Here is a 24,925-nt window from a genome sequence, read left to right as displayed (position 1 = left end):
AAAGCATCTTTTGTTATTACTTGGAGCTAGTTATTTAATTCACGTGCTAATTTTGCCATATTAACTATGTCATCTATACTCTGTATCTTGTTTCAAATTTCTAATGTTCATGGCCTTGCAGACTACAAGGCGTACAGTGCCATTTTTATTCGTCAGAGGGGATGGCGTGATATTGGTGTCACCTCCATTGAGAACAGCGATATAGAGTAAGAGGTCTAGGTTTCTAAAGGCTTATGGTTTTCTTCATTGTGTAACCTTAGAAAATTTGGTTGAACTTGTAGAATTGCCATGGATTTTCAATTATGAACAATGTTTAGTTATTTATTGTGTATGGGAATTGCGGTAGAAAATGCACAACCTTGTTGACTACTTCGTAGAGCGTGATTAACACTATTACCCCCACATCCATTTGTCGTTCTTTCCAGACAAAGGGATGTCTGTGCAGCTGTGCCATGTATTAGATGCACTTCAAGAAGAACAAGTGTTTTAGTACTCCAGTCTCATTATTTTGAGGAAAGACCATTTGAAGAATGACAGAATAGAAAAAGTACCAAGCAATTAGGCATAGGTGCCTGGGGAATTGTGTGGCCATCCTTTTTCCCCCTTTTCTTGATTTACTCAAGTACTATATATAAATATGGAATCTGTATGTATATATAATATACATATAGCACTAATATAATTGAACAACGTTAGCAGTAACTACGCAGTTATCACAATCCATAATCAACGAACTGGTATGTTATATCCAAAATCTTACAGGTACTTTATCTACTCAAATTGTAGTTTTGTTCTCTAAAAAAATGATTAATTATGCCAGTTATATTGGTCATAGTACAATTATTAATTACAAGACTTCAAATTAAATCAAACGAGGCAATTACGCAGACAATATTGATCGGATTGAATCCGAACGTTTTCCAAATTATGGGGGTCCAGGAACTTTAAACTTACCACTTGGCATAGCTCCTGGAGAGGGAGACAGAGAGAGAATAATTTTCGCCTTTTCTTTTGGCTTCCGTGTGAAAACAACAGAATAACACATCAGAGCTCAACATAAAGCCAATCCGGAAATACACAAAACTTAAGTTTGAGAAACATTTTCGGGAAACCTTTTTAAAAAAAAGAAAACAATTTCCAGAAACATATACCTACAGTTGGATAACTGGCGGAATTACTCATTGAGGGGAGGAAAAAGAAGAAACATGAATTACTAAAATACAACAACCTGCAAAGTAGCAGGTACAAATTTGAGGGGAAAAGGAGATAGAAACACAAGCTCATCGGCGCCGTTGCCTGTAACTTGGTGAATTAACAGACTGTGATCCTCTGAAGCTTCTGCTAGGAGAATCCATGGCCCCTCCCATTGACCCTCCTCTAAATGAAGCATATGCTGCTTTGGCTGATTCCGGGACAGAGTCTAATGGAAGTGACTCCACAAAGCATGCTGTGTTGATTCTTGTCCGTTCGAGCTCAGCTTGAAGTAGTTCGGAGCTGTACTGCTGGGCAAGAGCCTAATCAAACAAACACAATGAGTGACAATTATGTTAAAAAGCAACGATTGTATCAAATTGGTCTGCTCCTGCAGCATTAACTTAGGATGATGCAAATTTACATGCACTTAGAACTGAAGAGAATCGATATGTTTCGAAAAAACAGAAGAGAGAAGAAAGGGTCAAACTTAAATATGGGAAGGGACACAGAGAGATAAATTTCTTACAATTAGGTCATCCGGTGATACATTAGATCCCGATCTGTCATCTGGAAGCACATCATCACTTCCACGAGTAGCCCGACGCTGATGACTTGGCGTCTCTACAGGCTCTGTCACAGTTTCTATTGCCTTTTCCAATAGGACACCTTGTAAAGTCTTAAGCGATTCCCTTGCATCATGAGTGAAGTACGAATTCAATATGGTCTCAAAATATTCAAGCTGCAGAAAAATGAAGAATGTAATTAGCTCCCAAACACCCAGAACATGAATAAATTAACTACTGTAGGTACTTCCAGCAGGGCACTACACTTGTTCCATAAATCTCTTACAATGGAAAAAATATTTTCTGAAGGTGCTGGGGATGTCTCACGTTTGGCTTTAACACTAGACTTGTCATCAATACTCATCAACAGTGTCTAGAAAATATTGGGCATCGGTTCTGGAGAAATTCAGATGGGGAAGGAATACCTCAACTTACCTCAAGCATTAGCTGAGAAAAGCCGTTTGGGTCCAATGCCCTGAGATCTTTGGTTTTATTTTCATTGAAGAGACCAAGGAAAATGTCAATCAGGCCTTCAACAAGAATACCAAGAGTCTTGTCCAGCAGAGGCTTACAACCAGCGAAAACCTGCATAAAGACCAAATGTGTTCTTGAAATAGCATCCAAGCAAAAGCTGTGTAAAAATGTTGGAAGTTTGCACACATGCGGCGATTTCATTAAAATGATACATATAATTTGAGAAGTATATTGTTATAAAGATATTCAATAAAATAGATCTTCTTGGTAAGCTATAAACAAGAGACAATACTAAATCCAATCACTCGAGGTGGAAAGTTACCTCTGCATGTACAGCTACTAAAGTATGAAGTAAGTCGACAGCTACATCACGCACACCCTGCAAGTTTTTTTTTTTTGTCACTGAGCATACATATTACGCAAACTGAAGTTAGTTGAAAGAATAAAAAGACATTGGTTCCTACCTTCACAGCAGGCGCTGCTCCCCACTGAACTCCAGCATCCAACAAATAATTTACTGCAGCTGATCTAATCAAATTTGTCTGCAGAAATGAATGAAGTCATAAGGTCAATAAAGTTTACAACAGTAGCAGGCATTGGTTAAAACCCCAACCCAGAAAGTCCTAGATGTAAAAGTTTACCCCACCCTATACATAAAAAGGATATTTCTCGTATCAGAAAAGCATAAGAATTCAGTAAGGGAAATTTTAACAAGGAAATCCTACACTTACCAACGTACCTGACTAAACATCTACCAACTCTTATTAACTTGAAACAACTTGATGACTTAGAATCACAAAGGAATGAACATGCACATTCATGCAACAACTCTCATGCCAGGTAAATATTTTTGGTACAACTGTCACTTGATGTAGCATTTTCCTAAATGCCAAGTTACCATTAGGAGTCAATCTCAAGAGGACTAGGCCATCTGGATCCTAAGATATCCTAATTGGACAGATGTCAACTTATGAGTTAACAATATAAAAAGAAATATTGTCTAAGAGACCAACTTAATGATCTATGGATTTTCAAATTCCACATTTAAACATAAGTCACACAAATGAATTCGGACCATTTACATTTACAAAGCCTTTACTAAATGGAATAGAAAATAACATACAGTGGAAGTCTTCTGTATCATCTTTGCTTGCATTTTCACTAAAATGCAGTCGCTTGTTTCTTTCAGTTACTGTCGTTCATTATTTCAAATGCTACGAACCATAAGTTATTTTTAAAGGAACTTTAATAAAGTGCGAAAAATCAGAAGTTGATAATCATGTCAGGATGTCAAATTGGGGTGAATTTGGCACCCACAAAAGAGCTAATTTTGACGAGATTCATTGACCTATCCATTTGCTTGGACTGTTACCCCTGAAATCAATCCAAACATGCACCTAGTTTTAACAAAATATCAGTCCCCAAAGCCAATTTCAAGAAACCAATTCTTTTATAAACAATCCCGAGATGTACATCAATGTTAGTTTAATATCAATTTAATTTTAAACAGAGAATGTTCTGCTTGGCAGCAGCTTCAGATAAATGGTCATCAGTTGCAGCTTTAAGAAGTCTAAACATCCTTACGAAGAGGCTTAGTTGCTTAACTCACAAACTTGCTAATAATAGTTACTGACACGTGCCACGTGCCAGGGAAGTGAGAAAAATGTACACTTTCATGTTGTTTAATCAAAAACCAGACATTACTTGGATTAATTCTGCATCTGACATTGTGTTAGATTCAACCCAAATGACTTCAGGGGACATACTGTTGCTTGCTATTGCTGATATCCAATACAAATGGCAACCAGCAGAAAGGTTAAATGGGAAACCATACAGTCAACTGGATAATGGGTAATTCAGGAAACCCCGCACAACATAATGACAGAAATTCAAAAAGGTAAATGGCTTCGTCAGATAAAAAAATTATGTTTGATACACATCAATGTGCACCATTTCAGTCAAAACATCTCCTCAGTCTACCAGACACAACTGTTGCATACCTTTGCAAGTGTATATTGTTCAAGGACCTTCTCTTCAAGGCCAGAGTAAGACATAACGAGATCCTGAATGTCACTGTCCTCGTCAACTTTTCCCCTGAATTGGAAAATAAAAGACAGCATGTGTAACATTAAAATCCAGCACCCATGTTCGAAACATCACTTAAGCAAGATGCATCTCATAAACTATATGAATTTAATCACAGATATAAAAAACCGGGTGTTAGCTTCCTCAATAAAGATTGCAGCAAAAAGTCTTTCCATTCCTTCGAACCTTGTTATCCTTTTCTTAATCTCTTTCTTAAAGTGCCAGAAGAGGGTATATGAGTGGAAAATAAGAGAAAAACCAAGGTGACTTCTGCAGAATAGCAGTCTTTTTCAGAAAGAACATATTTAGAAGTTAAAACTAGCACTCAAAATTTCAAAACGATTAAGTAGTCAGCCATACAGCTCATGGTCTTCTTACTTCAGAGCCAGACTATTGCCTGTTCGTAATATTATATACAAGTATTGCTTTGCATGTACCTCGAGTGAAGCCAAATATGTTTGTATTTTCCATACAATTCATGAGCAAGTTCGTCTCTGCAGTATCCGATATTACTCAGGACCATCAGTAGTTTAAGATGTGGATCAACGATACTTCCAGGAACTGGATCAACTGATCTCTCCGCTGCTTCATGAGAGTGAGAATATCCATTTTGGAAATGCATACTCCCAAGATTTGACTTATTCTGTGTAAGCTTGGAGCCAATGTGCTCCAAATGACCTGTATGTACAGAAAATTGTAACAGTTGTTAGGACACCTTTCCTATCTTGATCTCTTGAAAATTAAGCAATCTGTAAGTTATACTTGATATGGAAAATCACTCAAGACGAAAACAAAAGTAGCAGTAGAGAGTGCTCATCCTCCATACCAGCAAAATCCAGTAAACAGTTCAAAAAAGCAAGTCTAACTGATTCTTGGATATCTTGAAGCTGTGACGACACATCTTCTGAATTTGCTGATTCACTTTGCAAAGATTGAAGCATCCTGGAAACGATCAATACAGATACCAAACAGTGAACCAACTTTCTTATGAAAGTGAAGCTGACATTAACTTCTATTTTCCTTCAATTGTTTCAAGTAAGACAACAGATCTCCAAATAATCAATGTATAGTTACAAATATCATCTTCTATTTTCTGTCTTTCTTTTTTGGTTCTTCTGCTGTTGGTATGAATACTTCTACAACTTCACACCCTACAAGGATGAGTCACCAAATGAGCCTAAGATGTGCATGGATACAGATTCAAACCCATAGGCTCAGCCACCAAAGAAGTTATCTAAATACATTTGAAATAGCAATAAAGAAACTCCGGAGAGATATTCGTTCTTATAAGCAATAATTTTAATATGAATTGTTATCATGCTATCTGTATAGGAGTCTGAAATTTAACTTGCTTTTACCACATCTAGTGCAGTTTCTACCATTATGAATCACATAAAGACTCACATTCCAGCTCGAAAAGCTGATATTCATATGCATTCTTCTCTTCAAATCGAACTGATGCTCGGTTTCCAGGTGGTTTCTAAACAATGAAATAAATTGAAATAAAAATTGTTCTACCATCTCAGCATCTCTTTGCTGAAGAAGGTCCCCAGAGCCAGAGAGTTGCTACTCCTCCAAAAACCAAACCATATGGTATTTATAATACAAGGGTATCTCTGAACATAATCATGAATTTTCAGCCTGTCAGAACATTGTCATGCAACATAATTGATGCCTCCACCAACGCCACAACCGAATAGAGCCCATCCCAATTCACCGCCACAATCACATTAAAGTTAAAAGAAAAACCAAATATTCTAAGACAGACAAGTATTTTGATGAACAAAATGATGACAGATGCAACTAATGAAGCAATGGAAAACAACAAAATTTGATGAAGCTGCTCTCTTAAGGTCCAGCTTCAGTAAAGGTAATAAGGCAATTTTTTGTTTACTTAGTTCATTGGTGTCACTCTATAACTAAAGATTTGGACATTTACAGATGACAGTGAGACAAACGATTGCGCTCACTTTCTCTCCCACTTGTTTCTCTATTTGCTAACTTACTGCAGTTGCTTCCATTATTTTCTTATTGGGACTGGTGTGGGAAGCTGGAACAGGGGGGGAGAGGATGTACCAAAAGTAGAAAGTTGTATAAGATGTAATGACCCAAGAGGTGCTGGACCACTGATTCTGGCTGTTAGAGTTATCATGGGACAAGTTTGTTGGTGATTCAGGTTTGTCTGTGTGTGTGTGTGTGGGGGGGGGGGGTTCTTGTCCTAGAAACAGAACTATTGAATTGACTACTCCTTTCTGAAGGAGAAACTATGGTCAACCCATAAACAGATATTCAAACAGTATTTTTCTTCATCAGGTGGAAAGTTATTATGTGCTCAGCACTCCACTAATTTCTCCTCCATAACTCTTCCCCCTTATGATGCCACAGAGAAAAACCTAACTGAAAATAGTAGGGAGAAAAATGAGTAGGTGATGAAGAAGAAAAGAAAGCTGTTTTCATGTTTAGCGACCTTCAAGTTAACATCACCTATTTCTCTTAAGGCTGATGGCCTGCCTAAAAGTTAAATTTCTTCTATTTCTTCTCGTAATGCTTTAATGAGCATTAGTGGAACAAATTTTACTGAAGCAAAGTAGAAATAGCAAAGACAAACAAGAAATTAGGTACTCACGCATTGATTTCATCCATTGCTGAAACCATAATTGCACGGAATGCCAGAGGCAATGATGAGATAGAATATGGTGACTTGTTTCTTTCTAAAATAGATACTGGGACCCAAGATTCATCTTTTAATATATCTTCTGTTGAAGTCCGCATCCATGAACAAAGCCTGAGTATATAGATTTTTGAGATCTCAAATTCAAGTGTTCTGAGGACTGTGACTGCAACCGCAAAAGGTTACGCTCAAAACGATTTCAAGATATTAACCTCCAGAAAAGGAAACTTCCGAACATAATTTCTTTCCTTTGTTCTATCTTTAAAGTAATCATACCTGCAATTGAAGGCGCCGACTCTTTTGCTTCAAACGCTCGACTTGCTTTTGAAATCTCCTTTATGGCATCATTCATGTGGGGATTCAGGATATTGGATTCTTCAAGATCATTGAATGCAGTGAGGACCTGTATAAGGATACAGAGAACGTGAAAATAGTAGCATTCAAGATCTTCACCTAAAGGGCAAAACAGTTTTCAACAAAAACGGACATATTCAAGTACACAAAACCTCAGAAGAGGATTACAAATAGAAAAGTCACAAGGAGTAATAAACTTCAGCAGCTACCAACCAACAAGAAGAGCCATCAGAGGAGGTCAACAGTGCAACTCCAAGGCTGATTCCAGACCCTAGAGTTCTTATCCTCCTTTCTTATTATCAAAGAGCAATTCTTTTTAATCCTCGGACAATCTCACATCAACATATCAAGAATAGGCATTTACCTTAGACTTGTAGGCTGATAGTGTATTACATATCATTCCAGCAACTTCATCAAGATAATCTACCAATCTATCCTCAGCTTTATTAACAGGATTGTTCGCACTCGAATCAGCAGACACTTGAGAAGACTGAAGAAGGAAAGACAATAATATTACAGGAAAATGAGCTAAGACCATAACATTGATTCTAATTGGAAAGAATAAACTCATATCGAAGAGTAATAATGTGAAGACTAACAAGAAGAAGACAATTGCAAAGAATCATAGCTCAATTCTTATCCTCCAGTGGAGACTAACTAATGCTCCCAATTTCACTAGAGGAATTAATAGAACAGAAAGTGGGGCCTGTATACTAGAGAACTTAGAGGCAGAGCTGTGACTCCCATTCATGTTGTACTGCAGCTCAACCCCGGGGCAAGCCCCTTAATTGATAAATGTACAGCAATCTAACATGATGATCTTTATAATATACCTTTGCAAACTTTCCACTGGAAACTGAAAGTGCTACTTTCCAGAAGACAGGTACATGATGGATAAGTACTGCAGTTAACTGGCGAATATATCTACCCCGAAGAGTGTCGAGTTCTTCGCTAGTCATTTCTGGGAATAAGTCTCCAGCTAGGTGATCGTTTTCATCAGCAAGAGAGTAATCCGCAGCTGACTGATAATTGTAAATGAAAAACGAGTAGAATTACTGAGTAGAAAGCAACCAACTCCAAACAAAGTCAGTAACAGTCCAAAATCTTGCACTCACTGATTGATCTATATCTTGCCGAATTTGCCTCCACTTGGCATCAGATAATGCTCTTTCATGTAGCTCATTCTGTAAATTCTCCATTCGCGCTTCAAGATCTAAAGTGCATTTCTCAAGCAAACCTCTTATTTTGCGGTTCTGTTTCAAAGTTAACAGCAAAGTTTAACAAAATAATTTCCAGTCTTAATTAAGGTACTTTAGGTGGAAAGTCTTAAGAACCATCTATTAAAGAGGCATGGTAACATGAGCAATATGATTTACAGTTGTAATGAACCACAATATTTGGTCACAGTGAGGAATAGAAATTCTTCACCTGTATATTCAAGTAATGCTTTATGGGATCTGACTCAGGTTCAAGCTCCAACAAAAGCCGCACAGTATTTTCAAGCTACATAAAGCATTAAGTAACTATTGAGCTATCAATAAGAGTTATAAAAGATAATACAGGTCCCTCATAAGCAAGACATCGGGTACCACAAAATTTTGTCTCCATTTAGTGGATTTAAAAATTAAAAATTAAAAATATTATTGCTCAAAAGTATTTTCTTTCCATCCACTTGAAGCATGTTAAATTGCTACAAGAGATAACTATTGCTCTTATAGCCGACCATCTGTTAATGTACGAGTTTTGTGCACTTATTTTCTGTTTAGTCATGTCTGTCTGTGTTTCTCTCTTTATTTTTCTTGGGGAGGGGGGAGGGAGGTTGCATGATCTCTCGTTAGAATACATGTAATAATTAGCAATAACAATATGCTAAAGATACTAGCTTTGTGAAGCAAAAGAGAGTCCAAATAAAATGTAATACATCATTTCACTATTATAGGGACACCCCACTCCCATTCTAGCTAAGTTATTGTTGCCCGTTACCCAATACTATTTGGTAAACACAAAACAAACACAATATCGAAATAATTGACAACCGAAAGAGGTAACTTAAATTGGTCTTCAGAACAAGTTAAAAACAGAAAGCCAACAAAAAAGTCAATTCCACTTTGAGCATGACCAATAATAAATCCCTAATATTGCATGTGCTTGAAGTACTGATAAGAGTATATAATAGATCTTACACTTGTTAGATCAACAGTTGGATCTTCCATGGCCTTGTAAAGCATGGTTTTGAACTCGTGCACTACTTTTTCAACCTCCTCAAGAACACGTCTAAGAATTCCCACCTGAAAAAGTAAATAAACATTACACGCACTTGGAGAAGGCAAATCAAAAGAATCAGGCTGAAATCATTTTCTTTGTCTAGGCTGGTAACGCCAATCATCAATTCTATTCTTGAGTCCTGTCTAGGAAAAAGAAGAATTGGACAAAATTCCTTACAAGAAAGAAGTCAGATCCAAATTAATAGCATGCAATGAGATGACCGGAACATGTAAGACAAGATATAGACTTCCAAAAGGTTGTCTCAAATTTAAGACCATAAGACACCAAACAGAAGGAGGATGCCTTGCGGTTACACACCTCATAGAAGCTACCAGGCTTCCCAGCTTTGGAATTTAAACATGTAAAATTACATCTGACAATAGTTTCATTTGTATAAAATTGAATATTGCAACTAAATAAGAAGCTGCAGAAGAGGAAACCAATGGACATTGCAGAAAACTCGTAATGACACCAAAAGAATTAGAAATTAACGACAAGGTTTACCATAATCTCTGGCTAACTCAAAACCTGAAATAAACAAAATGCAGCCCCCACAGCCCGCGAAAAAAGAAGGGAAAAAGGAGTTGTCATGCATATAGAGGAACCCCCAAAATCTCCCTTCCACCATATGGAAGTAGATGAAGGACAAGTACAAATTCCACAGAATTTAGATCTTACCACAGCCATAATAGAGGCTGCTTCCATAGTATTCTACTCGGGTTAGATAGCATCCACCATAAAATGAAAGGTTCAGCACACAAATATGACTATTCTTATAAAACTCTACTGCAGTAAAGTAAGACCCTAATACTAAAACTCAAACTCTGAATTGACGGGACAAACAAAACCATTGGAGAAACTAAGCAAGAGAGTGGTCATGGATCATCTCAGTTACAAAATTGGGTGGTTAGGTGAATAATGGCTACTTAGCCATTAGAGATATCTATGAACTACCAGTGACACCATAGTTAGAAGCTACTCTTGCAAGTGCTAATCCTGGATCAGAGTGTAGGTCTTGGGAAGGATAAAGAACTTTTACAAGCAAATGATTGACTAAAGCACATGATCCACTTAAGTATTGAGCAAACATGAATATGGATGGTGAATATTAATTTCAATGGCTTACAATGTAGAATTATGAGGCTGTTAGACCTTAATTTCAACAACATAAGATGTACAAATACTTGTTGCCATGATGAATGTGTAATACGAAACAACGGAGCCATACATGAGAAGGCAGAACAATAGACTTTGCTTTCCGGTACTCTCTAACAGCCAAATCATATTCACCCTTGCTAATGCTTCCACGGATTGCACTTGGCAGGTTGAATAGTGTTCGGAACCTCTGAAGCATCCCTTGGACAGATCTAATCTTCTCCGCTTGCTCCTGGAAAATTGTCATTCAGAACTATTCCAGGATAACCGCCAATAAATCCATAATGTATCGATGGACTAAACTAGGATTTGGCTCCTACCTACCTGTCTCTCGAATAGAGGGCCAAAAGCACGATTAGCAACCGAACAGACTCCTTGGATACAGTCAAACAAGTGAGCAGTTCCAGCACCTTCAGGGTCTTCCTCAATTCGTTTCATCTTTGACTCAATATCTGTAAAAGACAAAAAAATAACATACTAGTAATTGGATGATTCACAAAACACTTTCAAAATCAGGTGCTATTTTGCCCAACTGACCATCGATAGTTGTTTTGCAAGAGACAAAGCAATCAAAGTTCTCCTTGACCAACTGCTTTTTCTGTTGGGTGCGTCCTCTAAGATCATTCTTTAATGTAAGAGCTCCAGCTTCCAAATCCGCGGCGCTAGTATCCAGGTGTACTCGTGATAAAAAAAGTTTTGCATCAAACACCTCCAAGTAATAGTTTAATTTTTCTGTAAAACCATATAAACAAGGTTTCTTTAAGATGAAGATGAAGCAACTCCAAGAAATGGAGATCATCTTCTACAAATCCAATATCTGAAGGCAGGCATGTTCCTTAACTAGGTGAGGAAGATCATTAACTTCGCATAGAATTAAAATAAATGTAAAGTACAGCTCAAAGAACAAATAAGCAAATACCCCGAGCACTTGGATCAAGAGGTTCCACATCGGTGGTAGGAGGAATAACCATATTATCACTGATCAACCTAAACGTTTTGTGGTTGATTAGCCTGTCCATATACGAGCTCAGGTTAGCAAACAATCAAGAAGCAAGACAAAGGAGGGAAGAACCCAAATAAGAACTTTTACCCCAGTCCAAGAGGATCCACCCATTCCATGCCCCGGGGAAGTGACTGCATACTGGTTAGTCCTTTTCCTTTTGGCCTCCGGTCAATCTTTATAACCACAGGAACTGCTCTTGTATCTCTCATTTCACGGACCCTACGAGCCAGCTGCCAAAGAACTTCCACTCAGTAATCAAAGGAATACAGCATAATATGGTAAAATAGACATACGAATCACCAGTAATAATTACTCATGAAAGAAGATAGGCCAGCTAAAATTCAAAAACAGGAAGAGGAATAAGCTTCTTCTTTTCACAATAATATAGGAAGATAAGCACACTCCAGACCTTGAAATCCAATTAGTGGTTTTTTTGCTTGAGTGGTGATTGAGGTGGCAGATTGAATAAGCTGAGCGCTTTATATTACAATTAGAAAAGGCACCTCATAAGATGGTCCATGAACAAGTCTAGTCTAATGTCTGTGTTTGAATTAATCACAAAAGATCCTACTTCATTCTGAAGTCAGAGCACACGTCATTGTTTTACGGCGCTCAACTGGGAGCTACCTGACATTCAGAACTTACTATTCAGCTCAAACTTCCACACAGTGTAAAATTAATATAAACAATGAACCTTGTGAATTATCTCAGGAAATTCCCTTAGGAGCTTGTCATTGTAGAAAATGCACATCATCCAGCTATCCATATAAAGAGAGTCATTGTATGTCCCAGTATTGCCTTGTTCATAATATCGCAAGAAGAAATATATCTGGACTAATTATTTCAAAAAGTGGCTTAATTACATAAAGAAGAAAAGACAAAAGGGAGTGAAACCAAATGTAAGAGACAATGAACTTAGGAGAAATAAGCAATCCATTTATTTCTAAATACTTTGGAAGCACATCCTTCATGCAGTCAAACCTTGAATACGTGTTTTCGGGTGAAAAACAGATTTATACAAAGCATCTACATGAGAACAAGAAGATCACTCCACTTTGCCCCCCACTTGGTTTTAAGATTTAACATGCTAGCAACTCAGAGAAGACAAAATAAAAAAACATCGATCAAACTCAAAAGTTCAGTATCTTGGATGCATATCATCAAGCATTTCTCCCTAACTCACACCAGTCTCAGTGTATCTTTTTGGCGCGATTCACATAACTTGAGAAGAAAACCAAAAATGTGGCTCCTGCATCCACTACAGAGTGAAAAATGTTTACAAAAACTAAATTACACCAAGCTAAAACCTAAATTGACAACTCTAAACCTCACAATATATTGCTAGAAGAGTACTCTTTGTTTTTCTTTTGCTATTGAATTTTGAAACACCTTTTGCTTCTCCTTTGTGATGTACATCACAAGTAGGGAGTCCACCATTAAACCCCCCACCCCAAAAAAAAAAAAAACCCGAGCCAGTTTTATTACCCTTTCCAAAGAAAAAGAGAAACCAGAGAGGGAAAAAGAGAGAGATGTAATACAGCAGCATCCATCAATTTCTACAAACACATATTCTCCTTAACACAAATATAGAGATAAAAACAACTAAATTAACCTTTCCACTTCACTAAATGCAGCCATTGTGCACATGCTTGTATACACATACAAACAGAAAGTGATAAAGATATACTATACCGCAGCTTCGTCGACTCGCTTCCAGCAGTCAGGCTCCTCCCCATCCCAAGCCCTGTCATCGTCTTTCCCAGCCCCTGCGCGTTGCCTCGGAGCCACGCGGCCGCGATCATCCTCGTCTCCAGATGAAATGCTGAGCATCTCCACGTCCGAATCGTCGTCCTCATCCATCGACGGCTTCCTTTGCTTACCCATCCCCTTCTGCCGCTGCTGCGCGCTCGCAGGAGGCTGGACGTAGTTGCGAACAGGCTTCTGCTTACCTTGCGACATTTTCTGGTAATTGACATCGCGATTCGACTGTTCTTTCAGCGCCATCTGCAACATCTCATCCTCGTCCAGATCGTCACCGTCGCTCGACATTTTTGGTTCGAAATTCGATAATTATGTGTAGATACAGGAAGTTGTTTACGTATACGCGTGTTAAATGTATGAAAATTCTGGAACTGGATCTGAGTGGAGGGATAAGTTGATCAAAATTGAGAAATTGTAAAGAAGGGTCCGCCTGAGCTCTGAAGAAGGCAACGGGAAAGGATCCTATGTGTCGCGGCCTATATTTGGAACTTTACAACCGTTAAATTAATATATTTTCAATAATATTATGTGTAAATAAATATATATATATATATTTTTAAACTTATCTTTTCAAAAATTAAAATTGTAAATGAAAACACAGACAAACAACCCAGAATATTCCCACTATGTTTGTTTTCATTTTCAACTTATTTTCGAGACAAGTCAAAACATACCCAATGTTTGCCATCATTCAAAAACACCTTATTTAGGTGTTTTTAACTGTTTTAGCATAAAAACATACATATATATACATACACACATATATACATAAATATATATAAAAAAGGCATGATTTGACAATGAATAGTAATTTTTGTCTCTCAAAATACAACATTAAACATATAATACTTATTTTAAATTATCTCCAAAAACATGATTTGACAATGAATAGTAATTTTTGTCTCTCAAAATACAACATTAAACATATAATACTTATTTTAAATTATCTCCAAAAACATGATTTGACAATAAATAGTAATTTTTGTCTCCCAAAATACAACATTAAATATATAATACTTATTTTAAATTATCTCCAAAAACAAATCCAAACATACATACTATCTCTAACACACTTATTTATCTTTGTTTTTCTCTCTCTATTTCCACAAAACACTCAAAAAATGAATCCAAACATTATGTCCAATTTTTGAAATTTCTTCAGTTATTTATTTCCTTTTTCATCCCTACTTTTCTATTTGCTACTAAGCAAACCATTAATACACAAATTCATGCGAATGATCAAAATTTGGGTTTAATTAATATTCTTTTACCAAGGGTTTAAATTATTTGAGTATATTTTCATAAACATATCACCAAGAAGATTATAAAATAATATTGAGTGTGGGCTGTTCAAATCATCGGAACAGGAGATTCCAGTGCAGTGTTTTGGAGTAGCCCATTACACAAAGTTGGCTTTTTCTTTTAATGTTGGTAGTCATTACGCCAACTTTATATAATTTCACAATCAAGACGCATACTCGAGAATTAGAAGAATGTACAACTGTTTGACATCTGATGCTAACTTACACCATTCATTACCATTTTGAATTTACCTCTTATGATATTTGCATTTAAGGGTTAGTATTGTTCTCAAATGCACTGATTTAACAGTACTTGAAATAAAAAAGCGACTTTCTTTCAGCTGCATTCCAAAGAACAAAATGTTCTACTACAGATTTCAGTCATCAGCATATGAATAGCAGCAGCATCAAGTGGAAAAGTAAATCCACTAGTTGATTATTTCTGCTCTTCAGCAGCATACAATGCTTTAATCTCCTCAATGTCGTCATAGCTACCAAGGAATATCGGTGAACGCTCGTGTATCTTCTTGGGAACCAAATCAAGCGCCTGCATCGGATCAACAACAATTACTTCACTACATAACTCAAAAGCATATATAATAAAGGAAATTGCTATTCACCCTATATAATAACTATCAACCATTTCAATTGAACGAAACCTTCCACTTCCAGAAATTAATCTTACCCGTTGCTTCCCTGTAAACGCTTGTCCTCCTGCTTGCTCCATCAAGAACGACATAGGGAAAACTTCATACAGGACTCTGTTTCACGCAGTTAAGCTGTCATGTTTTATTCTTTTTGATGAACGAATATAACATGAGTTCCTGAGCTCCAACGCATTTAAACTTACCGCAGTTTTCCATTTGGGCTTTTCTTATCAGCAGGGTACAGAAAGATGCCTCCATAAAGTAATGTACGATGGACATCAGCAACCATGCTAAAAAACATAACAAATCATATATGACAAAGTATTATTCAACAGATTTATTATCTCAATGCTCTGTACATTTGTTGATGAAGTTTCCGTTTACCTTCCAACATATCTCAAAGATTTTGCTGGTGCCCCGTCTGTGGGGAACTTGCATTTTTCTACATACTTTGTTGTCGGGCTATCCCAGTTCTTGGCGTTTCCTTCGTTAACCGAATAAATTTTACCTTTCTTCGGTATCTGTTGCATTGACAAAGACACGGGTTTTGGGTCAAGAAAGGGCAAAAGTAATCAAATCACTCTCAGAATGTAATTCAGTTAAAAGATCGTCTTGGACATGTTGAAGTATGACTACAGAGAGGAGAAGAGTTCACCTTAATATTTGGATGAGTCAATATGAACTCTCCAAGGGACGGGTCGAGAGTGAATCCATTGACTCCAGTTCCAGTGCTCAACACAAACTGAATGTTAATCCGAGAGCAGCAACTAAGAATTCAATACAGCTGTTTATCATGCACAGTGCAATAAGGAAATGTTTAATGCTTACCATGCAAGAGCTTCCATACATGCAGTAGCCTGCAGCTACCATATTCTTACCAGGCTGCAGCACATCATCTATCTTTGGTTTCCCTTCATCTTTGACCATGTAAATGCCAAATATCTACACAAACAAGAGCATCCTATTGATACCAGTAAAGCATATTATAATTGAAGATAAATTTAACCAGTTGAGGTAGGAAACTATATCTAGATATGAATCATACAGTTCCAATGGAAACACCACAATCGATGTTAGACGATCCATCCAATGGGTCAAACATAACACAGTACCTACATATCCAGGATTAAAATGGTAAAAACTTGATTGATCAAAGAGGGATTTCAGTAAAATGTTGTAGAATATATCAAAACTTTAAGAGAAGTAGAACACACTTTCCACGCCTAGAAGGCTCGACAAACGTTGCCTCTTCATCCTCTTCCGAAACAAGGACACACTGCAAGTGCATTTCCAATTTTTGTAAGCACAATCTGTTAACTAGTAAATGTCCATTTTACCTCATCGAGAGACTTACAGTTCGGCCACTGCTGATCAATGCCTTGATGAAAACTTCATTCGATAGCACATCCAGTTTCTTCTGCTCTTCACCCTTTAGAGAAACAGATATTGCAATGAAGTACGTGTATATAGAATAGAAGTAGTATGTTTGACGATATGAATGAAACAGAAACCTGCCTGCACATTGGTGTCTCCTGCAAGCCCGATGAGTTTGGCCAAACCTGCCTGCAAGAAGCCCATACTTTTACAATACATGAATCAATCTTTTCAATTATTAATTTGTTCTCTTTAATTTCCAAACTTGATATTGTTAAAATCCAGAATCCCCATTTCCAGAAACCAACACAAATTTCAGAAGAAAATAACAATTTGATAAAAAACAAAAATTTTGCAAGATTAACAACAAAGGTCAGAATTGAATGGAAGCCGACGCCGACCTTGTTAACGGCAGAGCACACAAACTTGCAGCCAAGAACAATGTGATTGAGCAAGATGGTGAAGTCTCCGCGGGAAGCCGGGTGCTTTGACTGCTCGTTCAATACAAATCGTGTAATCGTCATCAAATCCGTCCGGTGGGCATCCCTCGCGTGATCCATCTTACCACCACCAGCACCGCCGCCAACCTATACGTATACAATGGAGAGAGAGAGTTCTTGACTTGAAGTTAGTCTATTGTTAGTATACATAAATTATCATAGCATGATATATCACTATATTAAATTATTTGAGAATTTCGGGTATTTGTATATATGTAGTGCGTGATCTGTGTAGGGATGCGAATTGGATAATGGACCGCGGTTCGAGGAAGATCAAACCAAGTGCTGAGTGAGTCAAGAAAGGAAATATTCTTATTAGCATTGTCCCAAATCCCAATGATAGCCCCCTTTCATTTTGTGAATTTATGTGGTCCAAATCATTCGGGGCTAGTCGAACTAAATGCTCTCAAAAAAGCTTATGGCTAGATATAATTAGGTTTGAGTAAACTATACAATTTGTTCCTGCATCTTGCATTAGGTGCTTCAAATGAGGGCATTGACGAGATTATTATACTTGTTGTAAAAAAGGTTTGAATCAATAATGTTGGATAAAAATCCTTGTACAGTGAGCTCAAGAAAATAGATTCTTCACTTAACTATTATAAAAAAAAAATGGGTTACAAAAATTAATATACAGTAAAATATAAATAGATTTTAAACAATATATAGAATATATTTGCAGGTCTAACAATAATATTACAGAAACAGGAATGGAAGGATTAGGTTTAAAGAGTCAGATCCATAGAGAAAGAGCCCACGGCCATAAAAACTGACAAACCTCTCACAGTTGCTCAAAATCCAAACAACAACCAGATACTCAGGCTAAACAAACCCATTTGAAACCACAAAGGTTTCTTATACAGAAAAAGATTCACGAAGAACGTTTCAAAAGAAAAAGGATAAGAAAAAATAATTTCTTAATATATTACTTAAAAAACCAGAAGCCATAGAAAGACTTTTATAAAGGTACAACATTTAAGACGGAAGGAGAGAGAGGCAGTGGAGAAGATTTTCCAAGGCCATGAGAACCGATGAGATGATAAGTCAGAGAATAAGCCAGAGAGAAGGCTATGAAAAAAATGAGGGGGCATAATGAATTAAGGTTACAATTAGGGGGTATAAGTATAAAACAAATCAGGTGCGGTAAGTGGGCCGGGTCGGTGAGCTAGGTGTTGCGAGTGGATTGAGCCATCAAATGGGTTGAGGGGGTTCAGTAGGCTTGAGCCATCCAAGTAAGAGGCATGACAACATTTGACTTGGGTTTACCAAAGAGTCATGAACAATTTTTCTAAATATTCTTCACTTTGGACCAGGACCTAAAGGAGAGAACCAGGCTCAAGGCCGAGTCTCTCCTTCATCATTGCCAGGACGTTTGGATTGTTACTACAATACAAAGGAAGACACTTGCACATATATAGGTTAGTATAGAATATAGAGAATAATGGAGATTATCCTAAGTTCAAGATTCTACGACAAGTTTTGAACTTCTTTATGGTTAAGCATTTAGTTCCCATATCTGTACGATTGGATTCAGGCCTTATCTTTTCTAAGTTAATGAATTTTTTTCCAACAATATCTCTAATAAAGTGATATCTAACATCAACTGTTTAGTTCTATCATGAAAGACAAGATTTTTATAGAGTTGAATATCAAATTGAATGTCAGAAAATACTGTAACTTTTTCTTTTAGAAAACCTATTTCCTTTAGTAGACTTTTAAGCCAAATTGCTTCTTTAAAAGGTTCAGTTGTGCAATATATTTTGCTTCAATAGTAAATAAAGCAACAATATGCTAGAGTTGAGATTTCCAATTTATGCAAGACCACATAATGTAAACACATAACATATTGTTGATTTCCTATTGTCTCTGTTATTTGCATAATTAGAATCTACATATCCTACTAAATTAACACCGTTATCACATTTTGAAAATTTTATTATTGTATTCATATAACCATTCAAGTACCTAAGTAACCATTTAAGAGCATCTCAATGAGAAAGCCCAACATTTGACATACATCTATTTAGGCTGAGTTGACTTGAGTCATCCAAGTAAGAGCCTTGACAACATTTGGACTTGGGTTTATCAAAGGATCATGAGCCATTTTCTCAATAAATAATACATGTTAGAGATGCTGGGATTGATTCCAAATTTCCAACGAAAGCACTTTTATTGGTCAAATGAAATAATAATATACAAGTCTAGAGATCGATGCAGATAATTATAGTAAAACATTAAAAGTACTTAAATTTAATTTGGTAAGTATTTATAACTTATAACTAATGTAGGAAATATATGTGGAGTTTTACGGATGTTGCCATGTGTATCTAATTAAAGATCTTGATTTGTCAGGATTTTGTGTCAGGTTAACTGACCCATACCAACCCAATTTGAAAACCTGCAATCCTCCTAAAAATCAAATTCTCACTTCTTGTACCTCAAAAAGTCCCAAATGGGCCTTCCAAAGAGGGCCTAGGACTAGCTTGGCTTCCCGAGTACTTTTGACTTTACATTTTTTTGGGCCTTTTTCCCTTATTTGGATTTCTAGATTTTTTTGAGTCAGTCCATTTTTATGAGCATAATTAATACATATATATAATTAAATTTTTTATTTATTTAATGATTGAAATTAAGTAAAAAAAATTATTATTGATTTATTAATTAAATTTGGACTTTGAACTCAAATCAAATCTAACAATTCCGAAATGAGATTATAAATATAAATTTACAATTTAAAAAATTAAAAAAAGAGTGCGAACTATAAGAAATTGAGTGAGGGGTGTCATACTTTATTTCTAAAAAAATACATGAGGATAAATTGCTTATATATATATATAGATATGTCATTCATTTACAATAATATAGGGTTTAGATTTCATTAAACCCATTCATTTATTTATTTGGTCATTTTTCATCTTTTATTGTACTTTTGAAACTCCAGTCATATTAAATTATAAATTTAAATTATTTAACAGTTAAGAGGAGTACATAAAAATTAAAAGAAAAAGAAAAACAACTTGAATTGACATTTGAAAATAATTTGTGTTTAAGAAGAAATAAGAATTCATATTACCTACATTTAAATTGAATTTTCAAGGAAAACACGGACAAAAATTTAATTTCATTCATTATATAAGAAATTGTCTAATCCACGCGGATGACTTAACTAAAAACTTTCAATTAAATCATATATTTATATTTTTTTCTTCCAAAATATAAAATAGTCTTATTCAATAAAATTTTACAGATAATTTTGGGGAGAGCCTTATCATGTTTACTACAAGAAATTGCAGTTTGATAACAATTAAGTTTGGATAGAGTGACAACTAATGTTGCCTTGAGGACTAATAGTACAATTTAGTTTAAATCCTATATTTATCCACCTGAGTTAATACCAATTATTTACCACACACAAGAAAAAAATAACCATCATATTTCATTTATAAAAAATACAAAATTAGATAACAAATAAATGAAAAATCCCACGTGCCCTATGCACACAATAATTTAATTTATTTTTTACATAGTAAGTCACATCAAAATAGTTACCAAAAATCAAAATTATTGCTCAAATTTCAATTAAGATGACAGTAATGATGATTCCAATAATCAGATGCAGGCATTACTCCAAGAAAATCCACCCCCCCCCCCCGGTTTTGGGTTTCCTGCCAAAATATCCCAAGTTAACTACCCAGCCACTTATTTTACTCTCTTGACCTCACTATAAGCCGAGACCTAACTTTGCACTTCAAGGGTTCAGTTGTCATTTCATAAAAAGCGCAACATGACGAAAGCTGTATAATGCTCCATCGTCCTACCTGGAAAATTTCCGTTACTATTTTCAATTTTTAAAACCCTAGTATTTTTCTTGATTCGACAAATTCTTTCTGGATATATATAGGGTGAATTGATTTTTCTTTTTTGCGCGTTTGTGATTGTTCTGAGTGAGGATTTCTTCTTGGCATTTATACGGCCGTATACAGCTGTATAGAAGACTCGAGTTGGAATCTTGTATGGAAACCCTAATTGTTGTATTAAAGCTCGATTCTTGGGTTTATTAGTCAAATTTGAAGCTGTTAATTTTCAGATTTGAGATTGAATATTCGCTTGATCTGTATCAATGGCGAATCAAGAAGATGAGGATTTGAAGATGGCGTTGAGGCAGAGCATGCAGCAGCACGAATCGCCGGAGCCAAAGAGGAGTAAACCCAGGGAGAATTCCGGCGCGGGAGGGGGGGCGCCGCAGCCGGAGGAGTCTCCGGAGGTTAGGAGCCGCCGCATACAGCGGGAATTAATGGCTGCCGCTGCTGCCGCAACAGCGGCCGAGAATGTGGAGAGTGGGAGGGATGTGAGAATAGAGAAGCAAATGACGGAGGTTAAAAGTGCTGCAGTGAAGAATGTGGAGGGTGTGAAGGATGTGAAAATTGGGGGTTTAGAAGGTGACAGCAAAGGTAAAGGTGTCAATCTGGAGAAAGTTGAGGGTAGAAGTAGCATTTCTGGCACCTCCATATCGGTCTTGGAGGCTGAGAAGCTCTTCTTTATGATTTTTGGGAATCGAGTTAGTAAGGATGTACTTGCACAATGGAGCAATCAGGGTATTAGGTAAACTTGTTTCAGTGCCAAGGTCCTTGATATAATAATTGTTAACATAGTAGGTTGTTATTACGGAATGAACTGTGTTCAATTTTTTTGAACCAAATGTTATAGTCCAGTAAAGGAATAAGGAAATAATTGGCCAGCTAGTTCACTTAGCTAATGCTTTGAATTCTTTTCCTTGCATCAAATACCATTATTCTCTCAGATAAATGATAATCTTAATGCCTAGGCTTTCTCACACTACCTATCATCCTGGTAGGTGGTACTATATGTTTTCAGCACGTGTGATGACCATCCAGACCAAAAACTAATTTTTCGTGTTGTAAACTTATCTCAGACCACCAAAGTTATGCGATTCTGCACCTCCGCTGTGACTGTCTTATACCAAAAGTTAATCATTGTTTTACATCCAGACGTTTTCATCTAGTTAATGCTCCACTCATCAACTAATATATGTGTTTTACCTTGATATCTGGCTGTAGCTGAATATGAAAAACTATAGCATAACTTTTTACAAACCTCCTTTGTAAGTTGGTAAAGTGTTCCTCTAGCAGTCTTTACACTATTAACTTGTTTAGAATTATCTTCTCTCAATATGGTAGTGCCATTTGGAATTCATAGGTCTAACACAAGTTTATTCAGTAAGCTGTTAATGTTAATGAGATTGTAGAAAATGCGGTGACTTATTAGCTAGCTTCTGAATTACTTTTGCCCCTAATAGAAATTGAACTGGTTATGACTTGTTAGTTATCTGATACATCTCGAACCATCTTTGTATGCTTAACTGCTGTGTTTATTGATCTAGTTATCTAGAAAATCTGTGTTATAATGCTTTTTTTCGTTTTTAAGAAGTGAGCCTTTTTGTTCATCATAAGTTGCTGTTAATGAAATTTACATGTGCATGCCTCTATTGCGGTGTCCTAATGGATTCTAATTATCTGTAGAATCAATATTTGGTGACTACTATCTAAAATTAGTACCATCTATGGTCATTGGTAAATAATGAGTTTATCTTCTAGTACTCTCTAAAATCAACTCTCCTTGCAGGTTTAGTACTGATGTGGAGACATCTATGGGGTTAGTGCAACATGAAGGTGGGCCCTGTGGCGTGTTAGCAGCAATACAAGTAATGATTTTATTTCTAATTTTACTTCCTAGACAAACTTAACACCACAAAATAATACCGGATAGTAGTTGTTTGTTGTATAAGTCAGCGGTTCTCGTTCTTTCTTATTTTCCGAGTAAGTTTAATCATACCCAAGGGGCTTTTAGTTATTCACGAGAGAGAGTTTTGTCATGATGCAATCTCATTGTAAATTTGCTTGGCCAAATCATGCGGCGTTGTTTCGCGGTCCGTCCACATAAGATTTGAGATCAACTATCACGATAACGTTGGGTGGCTGGAGACTTTTATGTTACTCAATTAATTCATGAAATCAATATAGCACCTTAGGATCTCATAAGTTCTTATGATTTCCCTTTACAAATTGACCTTTCAAGTTTCTTGTTGTATGGACTGCTTCCTCAGTCATCTTTTGATCATAGTTCCTCCGTGGATCACTCCCTATGATGTTTCAGGCTTAGCATCAGTTTTATATTCACCGGGGTGCAAACAAGCTGTGGCAAAATATGTCGTTGACTCATTGGTTTTTCAAGCATTGCTTGATTCTTTTAAGTGGGTGTCAGATTGGATTGACTTTGTCATGATATCTTACTATCCAACTTTAAGCATGCTTTAGTTAGGCTAAAGACAGGACGAACTCAAGTCTGCTTACACATGATTAAACATAAAATGGCTGATATAAGTCAGAGCATATATATTTTTGGAAGAGAGCACGGTTAGCTAATTCTAAGTATTGGAAAGGCTTTGTCAAATTGATTAGGGTGACTCCCGCAAGCAATGTACTTCACATATTCAGAAAAAAATAAGAAGATAACTTGTGTGTCATCTCTAAAAATAGTAATTAAAATTTGCAAGTTAGTCCGGCTTCATGTTACTGAGTAATTATACTATAATGGGCTACGGGTTCTGCTAGAGGTTTCTTGAGTTATTAACCCTTATTTAGAGTTTCTTTCTTGAATTCTTTTCTCCATGGTTGCTTTTTGCATAAAAAGATGGAAGTTTGGGCAGAACATACACATGACCGTAACTGCATAACATAACTAGTGAATTAAAATTTGAGAGCAAAACTTCTTTTCCTGGTTGTTTATCTTGACAAGGTACTATTGGAAAATGAAGTTGGTAGTCCGTATCTAGTATTTGCAAGTTAACATGTTAAGAGTTTTCCTTGTCCAAATATCGGAAGAATTTGGGCAAAAGTGTTGCATATTCCTTGTACTAAAGTCTTGTATGTTTAAAACCTAAGAGATATCCTAATATAGAATACTTCCAAACCGAAGCGCTTTTTGTACTTAAAGGAAACCTTTCGCTCAATGGTGGGAAAGAAGCTAAGTTGATCTCTATTTTGATTGTTATAAACAGCTGGCGCACACATTTATGACGAAAAGGCAGGTGGTTGTCAGTCAAATTTATGAGTTTCTTGTATGTTTCCCTTATAATAACTTGGTAGAAGGACTATTTTTGGATTTGGTAACCTTCACGCAATGAACTAAATAGGTGGCAATACGGACCAAATTAAGATCATGAAGAGGGTATGTTTGGGATTCATGGATCACAACAATCAGATTGACCAAATTACCTTCGGGAAATGCTGAAAGAAATACCATGTAATGAACGGTTGGATTCTTAGATCAAATAATTACGCGTTGTAATCCTCAATTGGGTGAATATGCAGATAAAGCAAAACATTCGCCAGAGAGAAATTGGAAGAGGAATTTTAAAATAGAGTGGAAGGAGTGAAGCACGAAAAAGAGTCTTTACTATGAGGGGTTCACTAGACTGAATATTATCCTAAGGTTACCTATATAGATTGCAGAAAGCTGCAGAAACTTGCAGGTTTGCTTTTTCTTTTTCTTTTCTTT

At 36.3% G+C, this 24,925-nt stretch overlaps 4 protein-coding genes across 4 annotated transcripts in view; 2 read left to right on the top strand and 2 right to left on the bottom strand.

Moving 5' to 3' along the window:
• LOC105159404 (sm-like protein LSM3A) overlaps positions 1 to 372 on the top strand; it is a 1,619-nt gene extending 1,247 nt beyond the window's left edge. Inside the window, exon 3 of the mRNA XM_011076456.2 lies at positions 122 to 372. Within this exon, the coding sequence (XP_011074758.1) occupies positions 122 to 205 (84 nt within the window). The 3' untranslated portion in view covers positions 206 to 372. The remainder of the gene's footprint in view (positions 1 to 121) is intronic.
• LOC105159403 (exocyst complex component SEC5A) lies at positions 1,024 to 13,813 on the bottom strand. The gene is made up of 21 exons (XM_011076455.2): positions 13,457 to 13,813; positions 11,852 to 11,994; positions 11,681 to 11,772; positions 11,299 to 11,493; positions 11,086 to 11,213; positions 10,835 to 10,993; positions 9,525 to 9,629; positions 8,770 to 8,844; positions 8,457 to 8,594; positions 8,175 to 8,363; positions 7,706 to 7,831; positions 7,264 to 7,390; positions 6,943 to 7,153; positions 5,143 to 5,258; positions 4,754 to 4,994; positions 4,232 to 4,325; positions 2,696 to 2,773; positions 2,554 to 2,610; positions 2,193 to 2,342; positions 1,721 to 1,933; positions 1,024 to 1,514 (listed from the first exon to the last, which is right to left on the bottom strand). The coding sequence occupies exons 1-21, from the start codon at positions 13,811 to 13,813 to the stop codon at positions 1,281 to 1,283; spliced, it is 3,228 nt and encodes a 1,075-aa protein (XP_011074757.1). The 3' UTR covers positions 1,024 to 1,280.
• On the bottom strand, positions 15,061 to 17,532 carry LOC105159402 (fructose-1,6-bisphosphatase, cytosolic). The gene is made up of 11 exons (XM_011076454.2): positions 17,249 to 17,532; positions 16,989 to 17,036; positions 16,828 to 16,902; positions 16,688 to 16,749; positions 16,519 to 16,585; positions 16,302 to 16,415; positions 16,129 to 16,215; positions 15,858 to 15,994; positions 15,677 to 15,763; positions 15,512 to 15,587; positions 15,061 to 15,373 (listed from the first exon to the last, which is right to left on the bottom strand). Exons 1-11 carry the CDS (start codon positions 17,405 to 17,407, stop codon positions 15,263 to 15,265), a joined length of 1,023 nt encoding a protein of 340 aa, XP_011074756.1. The 5' UTR covers positions 17,408 to 17,532; the 3' UTR covers positions 15,061 to 15,262.
• LOC105159401 (ubiquitin carboxyl-terminal hydrolase FAM188A) overlaps positions 21,158 to 24,925 on the top strand; it is a 7,872-nt gene continuing 4,104 nt past the window's right edge. The window contains exons 1-2 of the mRNA XM_011076452.2: positions 21,158 to 21,949; positions 22,991 to 23,069. Coding sequence (XP_011074754.1) covers positions 21,468 to 21,949; positions 22,991 to 23,069 — 561 coding nt within the window. The 5' untranslated portion in view covers positions 21,158 to 21,467. The remainder of the gene's footprint in view (positions 21,950 to 22,990; positions 23,070 to 24,925) is intronic.

The sequence above is a fragment of the Sesamum indicum genome, linkage group LG3, assembly GCF_000512975.1.
Source record: "Sesamum indicum cultivar Zhongzhi No. 13 linkage group LG3, S_indicum_v1.0, whole genome shotgun sequence".
NCBI lineage: Eukaryota > Viridiplantae > Streptophyta > Magnoliopsida > Lamiales > Pedaliaceae > Sesamum > Sesamum indicum.
This window is presented reverse-complemented; position numbering and strand designations above follow the sequence as displayed.

Coding starts and splice junctions, on each gene's coding strand:
- LOC105159403 (XM_011076455.2), bottom strand. CDS start 13,813: ATGTCGAGCGACGGTGACGATCTGGACGAGGATGAGATGTTGCAGATG. Junction 9,630..10,834: donor CTATTGTTCTGCCTTCTCAT/GTATGGCTCCGT, acceptor TTACTTTTTCAG/GTGGGAATTCTTAGACGTGT. Junction 8,364..8,456: donor GGCAAGATATAGATCAATCA/GTGAGTGCAAGA, acceptor TACAATTATCAG/TCAGCTGCGGATTACTCTCT.
- LOC105159402 (XM_011076454.2), bottom strand. CDS start 17,407: ATGGATCACGCGAGGGATGCCCACCGGACGGATTTGATGACGATTACA. Junction 16,586..16,687: donor GAGCCTTCTAGGCGTGGAAA/GTGTGTTCTACT, acceptor CTGGATATGTAG/GTACTGTGTTATGTTTGACC. Junction 15,995..16,128: donor TGACTCATCCAAATATTAAG/GTGAACTCTTCT, acceptor TCAATGCAACAG/ATACCGAAGAAAGGTAAAAT.